The sequence below is a fragment of the Triturus cristatus genome, chromosome 6, assembly GCF_964204655.1.
Source record: "Triturus cristatus chromosome 6, aTriCri1.1, whole genome shotgun sequence".
In the NCBI taxonomy this organism is placed as follows: domain Eukaryota; kingdom Metazoa; phylum Chordata; class Amphibia; order Caudata; family Salamandridae; genus Triturus; species Triturus cristatus.
In genome coordinates, this window is record NC_140589.1 from 1,638,185,697 (window position 1) to 1,638,207,277 (window position 21,581).

Consider the following 21,581-nt stretch of genomic DNA (forward strand, 5'->3'; position numbering starts at 1 on the left):
CAGATTAACGAGTCTGCCACTACCCAAAGCTGTCAAATAGTGTCAAGATGTGTGGTAGATGGACCTGTAGGGCTGAAATATGGTTATTAGACAAAGAAGATATGGAAGTAAGTGGATGTTGTTGGGCACATGGGAGACATTTTCAGAAGCATGAAAAAGGGTTTCATGGCATTTTGCTACCCTACAGTGGGTGTTACTTTGTCTCCTTTGCCCTTTTTTGGTCAAAGCCTACCATACAGCGCAGCTGTCTGGTTCGCTAAATGCATCTTAGGGACATTCAGAAAGCTTCACTGGGAATGCATTCCACCCATTGCTTACCATTGTCTTTATGGTTTGTAACTCACATTTGCTTGGTTTCTATTTGCTGGCTTTATTTGGCTGTCCACCTTGAGTTCACCTTTCTCGTAGAACATACTTTGTTTACTGCAGCCTTCCACCAGTGTTCGATCTCTGCACACAGGCCTTTAACTCTTTATCCCATCTTGTCAAATTTGCTGTACATTTAAGACATGTAAAATGTCAGGCTCTGGCTTGCAGGGGATCTTGGTGTTTACTTTTCTTTCTCTGACTTCAAAAGTGAGAGTATTTGTGTGACATACATTCCGGCTATTGGGGGTGTGCTGGAAGACACTATAGGATATTATTTTTTTCTAGTACAAAACTAAATCTAAATGTCTGTATAAGATCTGTGCAGGTACTGAATAATACATCTGATTTAGGGCACCATAAATTAAGCACATTATTTGGTAATTTGAAGTGTGGTGGAAACAAATATTTTAATACGATCAAAACAAATATGTGATACTGTATCCACACATTATCGTCTGTGGGCTGTATACTTTTATCACTAAAACTGTATGTCTGTGCAAATGAAGTTGTGTTGTGTTTTCTGTAAGGAAAGTGTGCTAGCACACCATGCATATTCCACTTTACGCCACTGCACTTTACTCTGCACCCCTCCACTCTATGCCACTCCACTCTACGCCCCTTTACTCTACATCACTCTACGCCACTTTACTCTGCACCACTGCACTCTACACCACTCAAGTCTAGGCCACCCCACTCTTCTCTGCACCTCTCCAATCTGCACCACTCCACGCCACTCTGAAACACTGCACTCTATGCCACTTTACACCAATGCACTCTAGTTTATATCACTCCACCTTATGCCAGTGCACTCTATGCCAACCCACTCTACGCCACTCTTATCTACTCTGCACCGCAGTACTCTACGCAACTGCACTCTATGCCACTGCACTCTGTGCCACTGCACCACTCTATGCAACTGCAACACCCCCCTCTATGCCACTTTACTCTACTCTGAAACAATCTACACTACATCACAGCACCCTATGGCACTGCACTCTATGCTACTCTGTTCTACTCTGCACCACTGTACTCTGTGCCACTCTACTGCACTCTATGCCAGTGCACTTTGTCATTCTACTCTACATCCCCTCTCTACAACACTGCCACTTAACTCTGCGCCACTCTACTCTGTACCACTGCACTCCACTGTGCACCATTCAGCGCTATCCTACTCTGCATTTATGCACTTTATGCCACTGCACTCCACACCACTGCACTCTACGCCACTGCACTCTACACCTCTCTAATCTATTCTGCAATCTGTGCCGCTCAACTCTATTCTATTCTAATAGGTCTCGTATGGGCGAGACTTATTTGCTTTGCCAGTGCTTAGGTAGAATGGCAGATAGCTCCTCTGAAATGCACAGCTTAGAAAGAAGAGTGTTAGCCTGCCATATGGAAACCAGACGATCGCAAAAATGTTCTGCAGAATTAAAACATGCTGCGGTGAACAATACTTCCCCGCAGAACTATTTGAAGTGCCAGCTTGAACATTGGGCCTTTCATCGCTCTAGTTTAACGAGGCATTTAAAATTAGAATTTCCACACTCATTTATTGCTGCCTTGCTTTCGTTCCTGCTTACTAGAAGCCTTCTGGAATGAATATTAACAATGGTCTTGCCGTAATGTATTTTATTATCACCTCTCTAATCTGGTTATGTGTGACACCACTTCCGTTCTTTTCCACATGTACAGTAAATGGGCTCCTTCTCAGTCACACATGTAGTGTAGCAAGGATCCTCTTGAAAATTTTTGAAAGAAAATTGTTACTCAGAAAAGTTAACATGAAATTCACAAGCAGGTTGTGGATATATCTTAAAACATTAAAGGTATCTCTTCCTGTAGATAAAATCAGTATTGTAATGAAAAATGATGCCTCCCAGACGGTGTGGGTGTGGGGGCGCTGAGTCTCCCATATCAAAGATATTTATTGGCCTTGGGCTGATTGGAGGCCTCCTGACGATTTTGGGGGACCCCTACACTGCACAGGCTGCAGCGGCCTGCGTTACGCCCCTAAATTGTATAGATCATTACATTGTAAATGGAGCACAATGAAAAACTCTATCTATCTATCTATCTATCTATCTATCTATCTATCTATCTATCTATCTATCTATCTATCTATCTATCTATCTATCTATCTGTCATTGAAATTAGCCAGTTATGGTTACCAACGCACAAGCAGCACACACCATAACTCGTGCCTTGTTCTCTCTTGATAACTCTTGTCTTTGTTTCTGCGCTGTTGGCAGTTGGCCAATTGTTGTGTTTTTTAAGCATGGCGGACAGCGCCAGTTATTATCTTTGTTGGTTACTGTAACTGCTGAATTTCAGTGGTTTTCCACATTTAAGGCATACCATATCTGTTTTTAAATGTAGTTATTTTAGCAATCCTTATTGTTTTTTAAGATGTCTCCAAGCCCCCATTGAGCAAGGCCAAATCCTTGGGGGGTGAATTCCAAAGGCCAGGCAGGTCTGCGCAGCCGGAGTTGGCTGCAGCAGATATTGGCCAAAGGGCTTGACCAGCCGCCTGTCCTTGCAACTGACCCAACATGGGCAGCTAACCCCTTGTTGCTCACAACCATCAGCTGTGTACTGCAGGGGTTGGGTGCTGGCAGGGGGTTGGGTGCAGGGCCTTGCCTATGGCCTTCAGCCTTGTACACTGGGCAGGAGCAGCGGCTACCAAACGAGGATGATGGAGCGGGGGTGGGGAGGAGTAGATGGAAAGTGGGGAATACCATTTTTTTAAAAGGCGCTTACCTGAAGACCGCCACACGCCGCCTCCTCGCCTCTGTCCTCTCTGCAGTTGGAAGCACACACCCTCCCAGAATCCCCTGGCCAATTACGATACTGCCTTACAGCAGCGTTGTGATTGGTCTGCACGTCATAGTTCGGCGCACAGACAGGGGCTGACAGGCTGGGCATGTTCTCCACCCGCGCTGTACAATACAGCCTGTGGAGAACATGCTAAGTGCGCATGACGGTTTGGCCGGCCCAAGACGGCAGGTCAAACCGTCATGTACCCTTAAGGTGCAGCCGTCACTCCTTCTCCCTGTGACACGGGGAGTCCAGACCTGCCCTGCCCATACTACCTGGCCTCAACTGCAAGATCAATACAAAAAAATAAAATTATAATAACTGAAAGTCATTAACGGAGGAGCCGCCACTGACGCGGGGGGGGGGGAAATCGGAATTGATTTGGGATTTTCAAGATGGTGTGTAAAAAAATTCTGAGCCCTTCTCAAGTCAGTCACATTTGACAAAAAATGTGTTTGACAGGAGTCGTTAAACATGATTGCGAATTAAACAGCACAAATATACACAAATGTTAATGATTTAAAGCCCACTCGAAAACTTTTTAAATACATCTACAGAAAAGGATTCGCACCACACCAACAAAAGCTACTTGCTGAGTAAGGTTCTACTTTCATGCGAAGCATGGAGTAAAACCATTCAGAGGTTTGGGCTGCAGACGCGAGCAAAATTTCCTATGGGAGCTACAATGAGAAAATGTTCTCACCCTCTGCTAACTTTTTCTCACCCTCTGCTAACTCTGTTACCTGGTGGCCCCTGCATCGATCCGCAAGAAAATTGGTATGCCAGATCTTAGGTGACTACATCAATTGATTGCCAAATTTGGTGCACATCCTTCCAGAAAATCAAACGTTATAGGCGAATCAAAAAAGGCCTTTTCAAAAGAGCAATAAATACAGTGAAGACCACCACTGTGCTTTTGTGTTTCCCGCTTCTTCAACAATGGGAATAAATAGTATATTATACTCTATACATCTGCATATGTGGTATATCTTGGTCATTTTTCATGTGTAGAAATGTAATCAAAACCAACATTGCAAGAGTTACATTTGTTCAGCCTGGTAAAATCACATTTAACAGTCCTTGTGGCTTTAAGGAAGGTTGTTTCAATGTGTGAAGTGATTGTAACATGCAATCTGTGAGGCAGTAAACAGTGTTTACTCATACAGGGCCCTGAACCCAACCTTCCACGGATAGCCAAGCCCTGCTGCACTAGGCCTTCAGCCCACAGGGTTTGACAGGAGCCCGATCCTGTCGCAAGTGGGCAGCCCCTCCTGTAAATGCCATCAGTTGTGAGCAGAGGGTCTGGCCGTAGGGGTGCAGGCTCAGCTTCTTTTTTTATTTTTGTAATATTTTTTCATGGGTCTTTAGATTCTGCCACAGGGTTTGCATAGCCTTGTAATCATGTAGACCTTGTTGGAAGTCTGCGGTGGTCACAGACCCACTTCTGGGTTTGCCAACCTAACAGGAGGACCAACAAGGGTCCAGGTTGCCCTTGCTACAGATTCGAAGCTTAACCATGATTTGCGGACTTCAAAAGCCGCACAGCGGTCTGGGCAGCCTGTAGCAAAACTTATTTTGGTACCCGAAGGGAGTCGCTTTGTCATACCTCCACCTGAGCCAGAGGGTCAGTGAATGCGCTCCCTGCCCCTTTTTGTTACTTAATTTTCATTTTTCGGGACACTAGGGCCAAGCCCCGGAGTCCTTTAATGGCAGTGCTACATTTTTGTTCATGTTGTCACATACATTGTTACATGCATTCATGTCCATCTATTCGTCAAATGTAACTCCCTTTTAACTTTCGACTTTTTATGGAATTGTGTGTGTTCTTTTTTCCATAGATACTATATGAGTGTCTTAACCGAGTTAATATGTACTGCCTGGCGGAGCTGCTGAAATGTTATACTATTCACAGTCACCCTATGACTCCTGTTGTGCAGCTGTTGCAGAGCTCCCCTCTGGTGCCTAGACCCAGCCAGTGCAATGACACTCCTGTTTCTGACCCAGAATCTCCCTGGTTAGCTCCGCGACATCAATCAAATCAGGCCAAGTAACATCTCCTTATTCATCCCATTTAAGTCAATCCCCATGACAGCCCGATTGCTCCCAGTACGGGAACCACGGTCACTACATAGATACTAGCCTTTGGGGTATAGCAAGGAATCCCCGCTAATACCAATCCTACGTAACCCTGATGTTATATTCTGCTGTGGTGCCAGTATTCCTTCTGCCGCTGTTTCTTACTTTAGTTCTATTTGGCCAATCACAAAATGGCAGGATTGTAGACTCTCTTCAAGGTTCCTTTGGTTCTCCTACTTCAAAGCATATATTTGTCTTGTTCTTGGTCTTTAATAAATCCTTTTACACTCAGCAATGACTCCACTTATAATATTATACCAAACCTTCTAAAGTTAGAGGCAAATAAATACTTAATGTTCCATTATTAGCTTTTGCAGGGCGTATGCAAGATCCAATACTACTTCCCACAAGTACATCACCACATTCCTTCACTTTTTAACGTCTCTTGCTAGAATCGATAGAGACAAGCTCTTTTATGCACATTTTAAGCCATGCTCTCTTTTATAACTCAAAGTTTCTTTCCACTGATTTTCTTTCTAAGGAGTTTACAAGTACTCCCTGAAAAGTCTACTCGTGTGTGGGACTCTGATTCAAATAAAAACACAACAATGTGCTGGAAATATGGACCAAAGATGTTGGGGTCATGCTCCTGTTAAATGGATTGGAGACTGGCGTTTCAGACAAAGGGCTACGTCTTATATACCATCACTATGAGAGTCATATTGTATAACATTAGCCAAAGATTATGTCAAAACCCAGGCTATGAGGAGTTCATCACTGATTTGTTTTGCTCTTTGCTGGGGATTGCATGGGCGAACAAATCACTCATGCCGGAATAGTTATGATATCATAGAAATGTCTGAACATAATTGGTGCCCTAAGTGCTTAATTCAATGCCAACCACCACATTTATCAGGCTGGATGTGGACTACTTACAGGGGTACTTAGAAATAACTAACCATCCGAGACTCGCGTGTAACTCTTGTTTGCACTTCCTAGAGCCCTGAGACTTCTACGGAAGGTGAGTCCTCTGCCTTCCTTTCGATTCTGCTAGTGTACAAAAGCAGGCCGTGCTCCTAGGGAGTTACGGCATAAGACCAGGAGGGATGAAAACTACCCAAAATCTGGTCAGTTGAAAATGTGTTCAAACTATGTCCACTTATGCTGACAGCACACATTTCTAGGCCTATTTAAAAAAAGAGCTATAAACAGTTGAATTTGCTCCCCATCTTGGAACGCGAAACCACTGACGATTAGGCAATAGAGAGTTTCTTAGTAAGTTTTCACTCTGTAATACTAACCACCTCAGTGAGGGTTCAACAGTGTTTTGAACCATTTGATGTACTCACGGATCTAAGTTAAGTTTTAATTTGTCCTTTTTGCAGAGTTTGAATTTTGTGTAGTCAACCCTCCAATGGCCATGGATCTCGCATTTGGCATTCTTTGTCGTCTCCTCCGGCAGTGGGATCAAGTCTCCGCTGGAATTGTCATCTTGTTGGAGTGGCTGCTGGGTGAAGATGACCTGAAGCAAGATCTGGAAGACCCTAAATCGGTATGTCCTTGACAAATAATAACTAGGTCTTACAAATGTCAGGCAAGTGTTTGGGTAATATGGCCGTGTGACCCACTGTCCAAGACTTAAAGTTATGATGTCACACTGGCCATTTGGAATGCAGTTTTAATAGTGCTCCAAAAGATCAGACTGTGGCCTGCAAAATAGATATTTTGTTTTTAAAACTTATAATGCAATACATTTAAAAACAATTATGGGTGGAACAGTGATAACACACAAGCCATGGCTGTCCAATGAGATAACCACAAAATGCTAGAAATGTTCTGAAAACGATGCCACAGTCAAGCCTGTCTGGTATGCAATGTTTATGTTTAGGTTTTTTGTTAAGCGCATGGCTGCCCTAGGGCTTCCCAGCACTGATTGAGAATTGCTGACAGAGAAAGAGGTGAATGGCCCAGTTGAGAAGCTACTGGGGGAAAAGCCATGCCTTCAGCTTTATCCTTTCTACTTTGACAAGACCCCTGTGCTCTCTTCCTTGTCCACTCAGCTAGGGCAGAAATCAGGGTCGGGGAAAGGAATTGGGCAGAGAGGGAAAATATTTGGTCCAATATGGTTTATGGGTTTAACCATGAAAATAAAGTAAAGTTACACCCATGTGCTTCTGTTCCCCTGTGCTCACGTTGCTCTCTCGCCTGTGTTATGTACTTTTCCCGCCACCCTCTGTGTTGTTTCCAGCACTGCCCTCCGCATTATGCTTCTCCCACCTGTGTTCTCCATGTTGCTTCCACCCCTGCACTCCATGTTGCTTTCCCCAATCCACTTAAAACAAAAAACGCTTTTGTGGTACCTTGGTTTTTTAATTTACTATTCCAACTTGAATCAGTAAATAAAGTTTAAAAAAACACCTGCGCAATTTGTAGGTGCGTGCATGCGCCTACAAAAGAACATGGCTGTAGTGGCTGTCATAGCATCTTTATGTTTTTTTAGTTTTCTCTTTAGCCATGATGCACAGAATTGGTAAAAACCATTGTGAAAGCCAATAAGTCCCTGAGGTGAAACCCATTGGCTTTGCCAGTGCTTGTTGTTTTTACCACCCAGCAGCAGTCTTTAATTCCATACATTTCTCTCCTCATCCCTGTCTCAATGCGTGTCTCTTGGCTTTCCTCAGCCATCCTCCTGTCACTCATCAGTTCTGTGTCTTTTCAGCCCTTTCCCTCTTTCCTCAGCCCTTCCCTGCCCTTTTTCCTCAGCCTTCCTTTCCCCCTCAGCCCTTCCCTGCCCTCTTTCCTCAGCCCTTCCCTGCCCTTTTTCCTCAGCCCTTCCCTGCCCTCTTTCCTCAGTCTTCCCTGCCTTCTTTCCTCAGTCTTCCCTGCCCTCGTTCCTCAGTCTTTCCTGCCCTCGTTCCTCAGTCTTCCCTGCCCTCTTTCCTCAGCCCTTCCCTGCCCTCTTTCCTCAGCCCTTCCCTCTTTCCTCAGCCCTTCCCTGCCCTCTTTCTTCAGCCCTTGTCTTCCCTCTTTCCCCAACCCTCTTTCCTCAGTCTTCCCTGCCCTCTTTCCTCAGCCCTTCCCTGTCCTATTTCCTCAGCCCTTCCCTGCCCTATTTCCTCAGCCCTTCCCTGTCCTATTCCCGCAGTCTTCCCTGGCCGCTTTCCTCAGCCCTTACCTGCCCTGTTTCCTCAGCCCTTACCTGCCCTGTTTCCTCAGCCCTTCCCTGCCCTCTTCCCTCAGCCCTTTCCTGCCCTCTTTCCTCAGCCCTTCCCTCTTTCCTCAGCCCTTCCCTGCCCTCTTTCCTCAGCCCTTCCCTGCCCTCTTTCCTCAGCCCTTCCCTGCCCTCTTTCCCCAGCCCTTCCCTGCCCTCTTTCCTCAGCCCTTCCCTGCCCTCTTTCCTGCCTTCCCTTCCCTCGTTCCCCAGTCTTCCCTGCCCTCTTTCCTCAGCCCTTCCCTGCCCTCTTTCCTCAGCCCTTCCCTGCCCTCTTTCCTCAGCCCTTCCATTCCATATTTCCTCAGCCTTCCCTACCATATTTCCTCAGCCTTCCCTGCCCTCGTTCCTCAGCCCTTCCCTGCCCTCTTTCCTCAGCCCTTCCCTGCCCTCTTTCCTCAGCCCTTCCCTGCCCTCTTTCCTCAGTCTTCCCTGCCCTCTTTCCTCAGTCTTCCCTGCCCTCGTTCCTCAGTCTTCCCTGCCCTCGTTCCTCAGTCTTCCCTGCCCTCGTTCCTCAGTCTTCCCTGCCCTCGTTCCTCAGTCTTCCCTGCCCTCGTTCCTCAGCCCTTCCCTGCCCTCGTTGCTCAGCCCTTCCCTGCCCTCTTTCCTCAGCCCTTCCCTGCCCTCTTTCCTCAGCCCTTCCCTGCCCTCTTTCCTCAGCCCTTCCCTGCCTTCTTTCCTCCGCCCTTCCCTGCCTTCTTTCCTCAGCCCTTCCCTGCCCTCTTTCCTCAGCCCTTTCCTACCATATTTCCTCAGCCTTCCCTGCCCTCGTTCCTCAGCCATTCCCTGCCCTCGTTCCTCAGCCCTTCCCTGCCCTCGTTCCTCAGCCCTTCCCTGCCCTCGTTCCTCAGCCCTTCCATGCCCTATTTCCTCAGCCCTTCCATGCCCTATTTCCTCAGCCCTTCATTGCCCTATTTCCTCAGCCCTTACCTGCCCTATTCCCTCAGCCCTTCCCTGCCCTCTTTCCTCAGCCCTTCCCTGACATATTTCCTCAGTCTTCCCTGCTCTCTTTCCTCAGCCCTTCCCTGCCCTCTTTTCTCAGCCCTTCCCTGCCCTCTTTCCTCAGCCCTTCCCTGCCCTCTTTCCTCAGTCTTCCCTGCCCTCGTTCCTCAGTCTTCCCTGCCCTCTTTCCTCAGCCCTTCCCTACCCTCTTTCCTTAGCCCTTCCCTGCCCTCTTTCCTCAGCCCTTCCCTGCCATATTTCCTTAGTCTTCCCTGCCCTCTTTCCTCAGCCTTCCCTGCCCTCGTTCCTCGGTCCTTCCCTGCAGTTTTTCCTCAGCCCTTCCCTGCAGTTTTTCCTCAGCCCTTCCGTGCCCTCTTTTCCCAGCCCTTCCCTGCCCTCTTTCCTCAGCCCTTCCCTGCCCATCTTTCCTCAGCCCTGCCCTCTTTCCTCAGCCTTCCTTGCCCTCTTTCCTCAGCCCTTCCCTGCCCTCTTTCCTCAGCCCTTCCCTGCCCTCTTTCATCAGTCTCCCCTTCCCTCTTTCCTCAGCCTTCCCTGCCCTCTTTCCTCAGCCTTCCCTGCCCTCTTTCCTCAGCCTTCCCTGCCCTCTTTCCTCAGCCTTCCCTGCCCTCTTTCCTCAGCCTTCCCTGCCCTCTTTCCTCAGCCTTCCCTGCCCTCTTTCCTCAGTCTTCTCTGCCCTCTTTCCTTAGTCTTCTCTGCCCTCTTTCCTTAGTCTTCTCTGCCCGCTTTCCTCAACCCTTCCCTCTTTCCTCAACCCTTCCCTGTCTTTACTCAGTCTTCCCTGCCCTCCTTCATCAGTCTTCCCTGCCCTCTTTCGTCAGCCTTCCCTGCCGTCTTTCGTCAGCCTTCCCTGTCCTCTTTCCTCAGCCATCCTCCTGTCACTCATCAGTTCTGTGTCTTTTCAGCCCTTTCCCTCTTTCCTCAGCCCTTCCCTGCCCTTTTTCCTCAGCCTTCCTTTCCCCCTCAGCCCTTCCCTGCCCTTTTTTCCTCAGCCTTCCTTTCCCCCTCAGCCCTTCCCTGCCCTCTTTCATCAGTCTCCCCTTCCCTCTTTCCTCAGCCTTCCCTGCCCTCTTTCCTCAGCCTTCCCTGCCCTCATTCCTCAGCCTTCCCTGCCCTCTTTCCTCAGCCTTCCCTGCCCTCTTTCCTCAGCCTTCCCTGCCCTCTTTCCTCAGCCTTCCCTGCCCTCTTTCCTCAGTCTTCTCTGCCCTCTTTCCTTAGTCTTCTCTGCCCTCTTTCCTTAGTCTTCTCTGCCCGCTTTCCTCAACCCTTCCCTCTTTCCTCAACCCTTCCCTGTCTTTACTCAGTCTTCCCTGCCCTCCTTCATCAGTCTTCCCTGCCCTCTTTGGTCAGCCATCCCTGCCCTCTTTCGTCAGCCGTCCCTGCCCTCTTTCGTCAGCCTTCCCTGCCGTCTTTCGTCAGCCTTCCCTGTCCTCTTTCCTCAGCCTTCCCTGCCCTCTTTACTCAGTCTTCCCTGCCCTCTTTCCTCAGTCTTCCCTGTCCTCTTTCCTCAGCCCTCCCCTGCCCTCTTTCTTCAGCCCTTTCCAGCCCTCTTTCCCCAGCCCTCTTTCCTCAGTCTTCCCAGCCCTCTTTCCTCAGTCTTCCCTGCCCTCTTTCCTCAGTCTTCCCTGCCCTATTTCCTCAGCCCTTCCCTGCCCTCTTCCCTCAGCCCTTCCCTGCCCTCTTCCCTCAGCCCTTCCCTGCCCTCTTCCCTCAACCCTTCCCTGCCATATTTCCTCAGCCCTTCCCTGCCATATCTCCTCAGCCCTTCCCTGCCATATCTCCTCAGCCCTTCCCTGCCATATCTCCTCAGCCCATCCCTGCCATATCTCCTCAGCCCATCCCTGCCATATTTCCTCAGCCCATCCCTGCCATATTTCCTCAGCCCTTCCCTGCCATATTTCCTCAGTCTTCCCTGCCCTCTTTCCTCAGCCCTTCCCTATTTCCTCAGCCCTTCCCTGCCATATTTCCTCAGCCCTTCCCTGCCCTCTTTCCTCAGCCCTTCCGTGCCCTCTTTCCTCAGCCCTTCCCTGCCCTCTTTCCTTAGTCTTCCCTGCCCTCTTTCCTTAGTCTTCCCTGCCCTCTTTCCTTAGTCTTCCCTGCCCTCTTTCCTTAGTCTTCCCTGCCCTCTTTCCTTAGTCTTCCCTGCCCTCTTTCCTCAGTCTTCCCTGCCCTCTTTTCTCAGCCCTTCCCTGCCCTTTTTCCTCAGCCCTTCCCTGCCTTCTTTTCCCAGCCCTTCCCTGCCCTCTTTCCTCAGCCCTTCCCTGCCATATTCCCTCAGCCCTTCCGTGCCATATTTCCTCAATCTTCCCTGCCCTCTTTCCTCAGCCCTTCCGTGCCCTCTTTCCTCAGCCCTTCCCTGCCCTCTTTCCTCAGCCCTTCCCTGCCCTCTTTCCTCAGCCCTTCCCTGCCCTCTTTCCTCAGCCCTTCCCTGCCCTATTTCCTCATCCCTTCCCTGCCCTCTTTCCTGTCTTCCCTTCCCTCGTTCCCCAGTCTTCCCTGCCCTCTTTCCTCAGCCCTTCCCTGCCCTCTTTCCTCAGCCCTTCCCTACCCTCTTTCCTCAGCCCTTCCCTACCATATTTCCCCAGCCTTCCCTACCATATTTCCTCAGCCTTCCCTGCCCTCGTTCCTCAGCCCTTCCCTGCCCTCTTCCCTCAGCCCTTCCCTGCCCTCTTTCCTCAGTCTTCCCTGCCTTCTTTCCTCAGTCTTCCCTGCCCTCGTTCCTCAGTCTTCCCTGCCCTCGTTCCTCAGCCCTTCCCTGCCCTCGTTCCTCAGCCCTTCCCTGCCCTCGTTCCTCAGCCCTTCCCTGCCCTCTTTCCTCAGCCCTTCCCTGCCCTCTTTCCTCAGCCCTTCCCTGCCCTCTTTCCTCAGCCCTTCCCTGCCCTCTTTCCTCTGCCCTTCCCTGCCTTCTTTCCTCAGCCCTTCCCTGCCCTCTTTCCTCAGCCCTTTCCTACCATATTTCCTCAGCCTTCCCTGCCCTCGTTCCTCAGCCATTCCCTGCCCTCGTTCCCCAGCCCTTCCATGCCCTATTTCCTCAGCCCTTCCCTGCCCTCTTTCCTCAGCCCTTCCCTGCCTTCCCTGACATATTTCCTCAGTCTTCCCTGCTCTCTTTCCTCAGCCCTTCCCTGCCCTCTTTTCTCAGCCCTTCCCTGCCCTCTTTCCTCAGCCCTTCCCTGCCCTCTTTCCTCAGTCTTCCCTGCCCTCTTTCCTCAGTCTTCCCTGCCCTCTTTCCTCAGCCCTTCCCTACCCTCTTTCCTTAGCCCTTCCCTGCCCTCTTTCCTCAGCCCTTCCCTACCCTCTTTCCTTAGCCCTTCCCTGCCCTCTTTCCTCAGCCCTTCCCTGCCATATTTCCTTAGTCTTCCCTGCCCTCTTTCCTCAGCCTTCCCTGCCATCGTTCCTCGGCCCTTCCCTGCAGTTTTTCCTCAGCCCTTCCCTGCAGTTTTTCCTCAGCCCTTCCGTGCCCTCTTTTCCCAGCCCTTCCCTGCCCTCTTTCCTCAGCCCTTCCCTGCCCATCTTTCCTCAGCCCTGCCCTCTTTCCTCAGCCTTCCCTGCCCTCTTTCCTCAGCCCTTCCCTGCCCTCTTTCCTCAGTCTTCCCTGCCCTCTTTCATCAGTCTCCCCTTCCCTCTTTCCTCAGCCTTCCCTGCCCTCTTTCCTCAGCCCTTCCCTGCCATCTTTCCTCAGCCTTCCCTGCCCTCTTTCCTCAGCCTTCCCTGCCCTCTTTCCTCAGCCTTCCCTGCCCTCTTTCCTCAGCCTTCCCTGCCCTCTTGCCTCAGCCTTCCCTGCCCTCTTTCCTCAGCCTTCCCTGCCCTCTTTCCTTAGTCTTCTCTGCCCTCTTTCCTTAGTCTTCTCTGCCCGCTTTCCTCAACCCTTCCCTCTTTCCTCAACCCTTCCCTGTCTTTACTCAGTCTTCCCTGCCCTCCTTCATCAGTCTTCCCTGCCCTCTTTCGTCAGCCATCCCTGCCCTCTTTCGTCAGCCATCCCTGCCCTCTTTCGTCAGCCGTCCCTGCCCTCTTTCGTCAGCCTTCCCTGCCGTCTTTCGTCAGCCTTCCCTGTCCTCTTTCCTCAGCCTTCCCTGCCCTCTTTACTCAGTCTTCCCTGCCCTCTTTCCTCAGCCCTCCCCTGCCCTCTTTCTTCAGCCCTTTCCAGCCCTCTTTCCCCAGCCCTCTTACCTCAGTCTTCCCAGCCCTCTTTCCTCAGTCTTCCCTGCCCTCTTTCCTCAGTCTTCCCTGCCCTCTTTCCTCAGTCTTCCCTGCCCTATTTCCTCAGCCCTTCCCTGCCCTCTTCCCTCAACCCTTCCCTGCCATATTTCCTCAGCCCTTCCCTGCCATATCTCCTCAGCCCATCCCTGCCATATTTCCTCAGCCCTTCCCTGCCATATTTCCTCAGTCTTCCCTGCCCTCTTTCCTCAGCCCTTCCCTATTTCCTCAGCCCTTCCCTGCCATATTTCCTCAGCCCTTCCCTGCCCTCTTTCCTCAGCCCTTCCGTGCCCTCTTTCCTCAGCCCTTCCCTGCCCTCTTTCCTTAGTCTTCCCTGCCCTCTTTCCTTAGTCTTCCCTGCCCTCTTTCCTTAGTCTTCCCTGCCCTCTTTCCTTAGTCTTCCCTGCCCTCTTTCCTTAGTCTTCCCTGCCCTCTTTCCTTAGTCTTCCCTGCCCTCTTTCCTCAGTCTTCCCTGCCCTCTTTTCTCAGCCCTTCCCTGCCCTTTTTCCTCAGCCCTTCCCTGCCTTCTTTTCCCAGCCCTTCCCTGCCCTCTTTCCTCAGCCCTTCCCTGCCATATTCCCTCAGCCCTTCCGTGCCATATTTCCTCAATCTTCCCTGCCCTCTTTCCTCAGCCCTTCCGTGCCCTCTTTCCTCAGCCCTTCCCTGCCCTCTTTCCTTAGTCTTCCCTGCCCTCTTTCCTTAGTCTTCCCTGCCCTTTTTCCTTAGTCTTCCCTGCCCTCTTTCCTTAGTCTTCCCTGCCCTCTTTCCTTAGTCTTCCCTGCCCTCTTTCCTCAGTCTTCCCTGCCCTCTTTCCTCAGTCTTCCCTGCCCTCGTTCCTCAGTCTTCCCTGCCCTCGTTCCTCAGTCTTCCCTGCCCTCGTTCCTTAGTCTTCCCTGCCCTCGTTCCTCAGCCCTTCCCTGCCCTCTTTCCTCAGCCCTTCCCTGCCCTCTTTTCTCAGCCCTTCCCTGCCATATTTCCTCAGTCTTCCCTGCCCTCTTTCCTCAGCCCTTCCCTGCCATATTTCCTCAGCCGTTCCCTGCCATATTTCCTCAGCCCTTCCCTGCCATATTTCCTCAGTCTTCCCTGCCATATTTCCTCAGCCCTTCCCTGCCCTCTTTCCCCAGTCTTCCCTGCCCTCGTTCCTCAGTCTTCCCTGCCCTTGTTCCTCAGTCTTCCTTGCCCTCTTTCCTCAGCCCTTCCTTGCCCTCTTTCCTCAGCCCTTCCCTGCCCTCTTTCCTCAGCCCTTCCCTGCCCTCTTTCCTCAGCCCTTCCCTGTCCTCTTTCCTCAGCCCTTCCCTACCATATTTCCTCAGCCTTCCCTGCCCTCATTCCTCAGCCCTTCCCTGCCCTCGTTCCTTAGCCCTTCCCTCGTTCCTCAGCCCTTCCCTGCCCTCTTTCCTCAGCCCTTCTCTGCCCTCTTTCCTCAGCCCTTCCCTGCCCTCTTTCCTCAGCCCTTCCCTGCCCTCTTTCCTCAGCCCTTCCCTGCCCTATTCCCTCAGCACTTCCCTATCCTCTTTCCTCAGTCTTCCCTGGCCTCTTCCCTCAGCCCTTACCTGCCCTATTCCCTCAGCCCTTCCCTGCCCTCTTTCCTCAGCCCTTCCCTGCCATATTTCCTCAGTCTTCCCTGCCCTCTTTTCTCAGCCCTTCCCTGCCCTTTTTCCTCAGCCCTTCCCTGCCTTTTTCTCAGCCCTTCCCTGCCCTCTTTTCTCAGTCCTTTCCTGCCCTCTTTCCTCAGCCCTTCCCTGCCATATTCCCTCAGCCCTTCCGTGCCATATTTCCTCAATCTTCCCTGCCCTCTTTCCTCAGCCCTTCCATGCCCTCTTTCCTCAGCGCTTCCCTGCTCTCTTTCCTCAGTCTTCCCTGCCCTCGTTCCTCAGTCTTCCCTGCCCTCGTTCCTCAGTCTTCCCTGCCCTCGTTCCTCCGTCTTCCCTGCCGCCTTTCCCTGCCCTCTTTCCTCAGCCCTTCCCTGCCATATTTCCTCAGTCTTCCCTGCCCTCGTTCCTCAGCCTTCCCTGCCCTCGTTCCTTAGCCCTTCCCTGCCCTCTTTCCACAGCCTTTCCCTGCCCTCTTTTCCCAGCCCTTCCCTACCCTCTTTTCCCAGCCCTTCCCTACCCTCTTTCCTCAGCCCTTCCCTGCCCGTCTTTCCTCAACCCTACCCTCTTTCCTAAGCCTTCCCTGCCCTCTTTTCCCAGCCCTTCCCTGCCCTCTTTTCCCAGCCCTTCCCTGCCCTCGTTCCTCAGCCCTTCCCTGCCCTCTTTTCCTAGCCCTTCCCTGCCCTCTTTCCTCAGCCCTTCCCTGCCCATCTTTCCTCAACCCTGCCCTCTTTCCTAAGCCTTCCCTTCCCTCTTTACTCAGTCTTCCCTGCCCTCTTTCCTCAACCCTTCCCTGCCCTCTTTTCTCAACCCTTCCCTGCCCTCCTTCATCAGTCTTCCCTGCCCTCTTTCGTCAGCCTTCCCTGCCCTCTTTCGTCAGCAGTCAGCCTTCCCTGCCCTTTTTCCTTAGCCTTCCCTGCCCTCATTACTCAGCCCTTCCCTGCCCTCTTTCCTCAGTCTTCCCTGCCATATTTCCTCAGTCTACCCTGCCCTCTTTCCTGAGCCCTTCCCTCTTTCCTCTGCTTCATGTCTCTTCTCACTTCCCTTTCTCGTGTATAATTTTAAAAGAGGAGTGTAAGGCGCTAGGCAAGGGGTAAGGCACACAAATAGCTATGGAACTGTGGAATGACAGCATTGGGAATTATAGATTACGTATTTGGTTTAATCAAGTGTTGGATATAAAGATCCAGTCTCTGTTCACTGTCGCTCTCTCTTAATAACCTTAAGTGGTTGCACAGATGAGTGTATGACTAGGGTCTGAAGTACCTACTCTGGGGGTCGCAAAACTCTCTCTACGTGTGCACATCCGCAGGTTTGCAACCCAAGGCTTAAGCTGCGCTCTGGCGGATGTACTCATTTGTTGTAGCACAGAATCGACCTATGGTAAGATTTTGAAAAGTCTTGCCTCATGCATATTAATGAGGCAGGAATTCCTCTGTGAATACCGTTGAACGAGATGTGAATGCAAAGGCGCGTGCCTGCGGGCGACAGTAGGCTCACACCAGTGCATTTACCTTTGAACACTGCGAAAGCGTGGTCTCTGCTCCTTAAAGGGAAGGGGCTGCGATGAAAAGAAAACTGGACCGATGCAAATGGCCTTGAAGGGCGCAAGCAGCGGTACCCTGGACCACTGTGTGCTCCCCTAATGCCCTCAGCACACATTAAGAAAATGGAAGCCGTCCCTCATGGAGAGATTCAAGTTTGCAGATGAATATCCCCCACCTCCGGGAGCCTGTATCCCATCCATGGTTTGCAGCTGCAGTCTTCGTAGCACTCAATTAATACAATTCATTGGACATTGTTTTGAAAGAGGGGCGTCCATTTCACGCCTGCTTTTACTAACGATTCGTAGGGAGTTTCAGTGTGTACATTGCAAGTTGCAAAGACGTGCACCTTTAGTGCATTGCGACTTTGGGTTTTCTGATCACATGTTTTGCAATGTGTAGGCTTTGTGACATTTAGAACATTTGACACTTTATCACTTTTTTCCGGAGTTTTATGTAGCACGAACTCGATCCAAAGTTACCAGAGCGCTTTACATGAACACCGGTTGCGTTACAGACCGACGCATTCGTTTTTGTTAGACACGGGGAGATTAAGTGATTTGCCCAGGATCACAGTATGTTGAGCGTCGTTGCCGAGGCCCGAACCTGGTCCACCAGCTTCGAGGTCGACCGCCCTAGCTTTTAGGGCACATCCTCTTCCTCTTAGGAAGTAAACCTTTGAAAACATTTCCCTGCAGGCTCAGAATTCTTTACATGTATGTGAACAGTAGTGGAAGCCTCGCCTTTACTTGTAACGACGCACAATGTCCATATCAACGAAGAATATATATTTTTAAAGTTTTCATGTACAGCTTAGAATTGTGGATTCTGATCATAAAATGTATTTCAAACCTTACAGATTCCCACAATTGAAGCCAGGTTGTTCTTGGGGTGCAGCGAAATGGTTTCATGTGTTGGGGCCTGCATTGCCTTGGTAATAGTTTCTTAATGGCCGTGCTAACGCATTGCAGTTGTTTGTTTGATGTCTGCATTCCCCAGTAAGCTGAGCTCCTCTCTACTTTGACAAGACTCCTGTGTTCTCATCCTTGTTCCACTCGGCTAGGGCAGAAATAAGGGGCGGGGAAAGAAATTGGGCAGATATGGGAAATATTTGTTCCAATATGGTTTATGGGTTTGATCAAGAAAATAAAGTACAGTTTCAGACAACAGAATGGGCAATTGCATAATGTTTCAAAAACATCCTAGAACACTTCTATCCCTGCAGCTAAAGGCCTGCAAGATTGGGACTTGCTAGGGCTCCTTTTATCGTGGGGGCTGAGTTATGGAGTTTCTGCAGAGACTTCAGTTTTCTTGATTTTCATTGGAAATTATCGCCCTAGCCTGACACGTTGTCCGCTTTAGAGACCTGCATCAGAATGGCTTGCAAGAGTTACAACATGCATGTTTTGATGTTCATGTCATTGGTTCTTAACTGTTAGTCTAGCTCTAGATTAATGTGATCAGGTCATTGTAATCACTTTTTAAGCGGCTTTTTAGGATGGATTAAGAAGAATCCCCAGATAGGCTAAAAAGAATGGTGCCTTTTTAGAATTACAACACACTGGAGCTTCAAGAATCCACACATGCAGACAGCGTGATAAAGAGGTTTGAGTTTAATAATGCAGTATATGCCCAGAGGCAACAAACTCTAGCAGTGGTCCATAAATATTTACTAGATGTACAGCCAGCTCTTAATGTGCTTACTGACTTCATCCTTTGGGATATGCAGTACATGGAAGTTCAACAGACGACCTGTTCAACACACTGACGCAGCTGCCACTGTTGCATTGAATGCGAGAGGCGACTGGGAGTCTGTTTCAGATGATTTAAATATGTGACCTTGTAAATCTAGTAACTTAAAATTGACCCAAGCAATGTAGGACCTTGAAAGCGATGCATGTTTAACTTGATTCTCTGTGACTGCAGTCCAGTGCAGGGCAGATAGAGTAGAGGAATTGTGCTGGCCTCCGGTAGACCTCATCTTCAGGAGAACTCTATATTCTCAAGTTGTCAGTTGTCTTTGACCTAAATGTTAGGTGGACCTAGATTGAGATGATCTCGTAATCCACGTGTTAGACAAGAGCAGTCCAAGCCACATCTGCCTAATCGGGGGCCGTCCAGCGAAGCACATTCAGCAAGAAGAGCCATCCATTCATTGCTGAGTTTACTTATGCAGTTTACAAGCCTTCATTGCAACGATCACAGACCAAGGCACCTGCCTGGGAATGGTGTCCGCTTTGATGTGTCTGGCATGTGATCCTAAGCAGGCACTCAGTTTTGATGTATCTGAGTAAAAGGCAGGTGGACGGGGGAAGAGTCAGAGGGAAGGGTTTAGAAAGGCTTGTTTTGGGAGCTCAGAATAGTAAAAGAGGTATGAGGGGATGCAAGGAGGGGTAGTGTAGGGAAGAGTCAAGAAAGGGTTATTTTGGGTGATCATAGTAGTGGTATGGGGTTTGGGATGAATGAAAGAGTGGAGGTAGAGGATATATTGATAGAGGTGTAGGGTGAGAAATAGGGTAGTCCATTGGCAAGAGTATCAGAAAGAGGTTTGAGATGAGTCAGAGTTGAGGTAGAGGATATATTGAGAGCGGTTTAGGGTGAAACATAGGGTAGTGCATTGGATATGCTGAATTCGAAGAAAAGTAATAAATATATAGATCCATATGTTCATGGAAGGTAGATAGATGCATAAAGGAAGGTAGTATATGTAGATTAAAGATGCATTAAATAAACTCCGGCTTTCAAGCAACTGTAGATAAATAGTTCTAATTAAAGATTTGCTTATTTATGCAGTGACTTATGTACATGTTAAAAACATAGAAAAATATAACTATCAGTAATATGTACATTTTTTAAGCAGTACTAATGAATATCTATATTTTTTTTAAACAAATATTCTACCCGTTTATACAAAGCAATACACATATATAGGTAAATATCTATAGTACAAATAAATGCTTATATACAGAGGGATATGCTGTATATTTCTGTTTTCATATGGTGGTTATGTGGGGGAAGAGACAATTCTTGAGTACTTTTCTGAAGATAAGGTGGTTATCCTGGGATCTTATGTTGGGAGGTAAAGAGTTTCATAGTTTGGTTGCTTGAACAGAGGAGGATGTGCCACCCATGGTTTTTTTCTTGTATGTTGGGATTTTGAGGCGAGGTGCCACACTAGAGCTGAGGTTCCTTTGTTGAATGTGTTTGGTGATTTGATTCCTGATGAAGAGTGGTCCTGTTACATGAACCACTTTGTGGGTGATACAACGCAGCTTGAACGTGGATCTTCTGGCAACCGGTAACCAATGCAGGACTTTCAAGGCAGGAGAGATGTGGTCTTGCGGTTTTATATGTAAGAGTAGTCTGGCAGCCGAGTTCAGAATCCGCTGTAGTCTTTTCATGGTTGTTAAAGGTGATCAATGGTAGAGGCTATTGGTGTAATCAAGTTTGAACAGAAGAAGGGAGATGGTAGCCTAGACCTTGTGTGGAAATCCCAAATGGGGGAAGATTTGTCACAGAGTTTTTATAGTAACACAGCTTGATATTGCTAGTTTGTCCACTTGGGCATTCTTTGATAGCTTGGAGTCGATTGTCCTTCCGAGGTTTCTTACTTCCTTCAATACTTTAGGCAGTGTTCCCAGATCATCAGGCCACGCAGCAAGCGGGTCTTAATGTTTCATAATGTCGCCACACGTGAGTGTTTCCGTTTTGGAAGCATTCGATTTGAGAAGTCATCCATTTATCCATGGCTCTCAGACAACTGGATTGGCGAGTTCCCAATGTCTTTGGGGCATTCTAGTTGAAGGGGTGTTTGCCTGTCATCTGCATAATTATAGTATGTGAGGTGAAATTGATTGATCAGTGTGGGTAATAACTCAGTGTAGATGTTGAAAAGCATGGGTGAGATGATGGAGCCTTGAGGGACGCCTGCATTTGTGAAGTACAGTTTGGACGAGAAAGGGGAGGTATGGATGACATTAGTTTGTTGCAAAGGTAGGATGTGATCCAGCCTAGAGCAGTCCCCTCTATGCCAGCTTCGTAGAGTCTTTGTATTAGTGTCATGGTCAGCTGTGTCAAAGGTGGCCGAGGTCCAAGAGAAGTAGCGCAGCAACCCCCGTTGCGGTCAACTGTAATGTCAGATGGCAAGGAGGGCAGATTCTGTGCCTCTTCCTGGACGAAATCCCGTTTGGAAGTCTGAAAGTATGGCATTATCTTCAATGAATTGTGACATTTGGGTGAATGCTGCTCTTTTATCAGTTTGCCCAGGAAAGGTCCATTTTCAATTGGTCTGTAGTTGGCATTCTTCACCAGGGACCCACCACTAACCTGACATCACCATTCTGAGCCCAATGGAGACATCAAAATACTGAGGCTAAAAGGGCAGCACATAGGGTTTGCAGAAGCAGAGATTGACTGGTGTACAAAGGGCAGGTCACATACCTTTGGGTGCTTTTCCTGCAGATGCAATGAGGGGAAGAGCATCTCCATTTCCTGCGATAGCACAATCATCTTTTCTTTAAAAAGTCAGAATGCAGGTAGCTTTTCCAAAACTGTTCACAAGTTGGAAGCAGCCCTATGGGAAGCATTTCCAGTTTGCAAGGGGATTACCAACCTCTGTTGTGTTTGTAACTTGTCAATGGTTCACAACACCAATTTCAGTTGTAAAATACTGTTACATATCACTGAGACTCACAATGAAAACGGGGCGGTTCTTTCTCATCACTTCTTTATGATTTGGAACAAGTCACAAAAGGCATTTTTGAGTTGTAAACAAACTAAGAAGATGTGCTCATCCTTGGGTTAGGGGTCGAGATTTTA

The 21,581-nt window shown here is 49.2% G+C and overlaps 1 protein-coding gene across 6 annotated transcripts in view; it reads left to right on the top strand.

The window, feature by feature from the left end:
* Positions 1-21,581, top strand: part of THADA (THADA armadillo repeat containing) — a 1,526,823-nt gene that overhangs the window by 1,497,562 nt on the left and 7,680 nt on the right. For all 6 annotated transcript variants that reach the window (XM_085612787.1, XM_085612792.1, XM_085612789.1 and 3 more), the window contains one exon: positions 6,648-6,814. In XM_085612787.1, the coding sequence (XP_085468913.1) occupies positions 6,648-6,814 (167 nt within the window). The remainder of the gene's footprint in view (positions 1-6,647; positions 6,815-21,581) is intronic.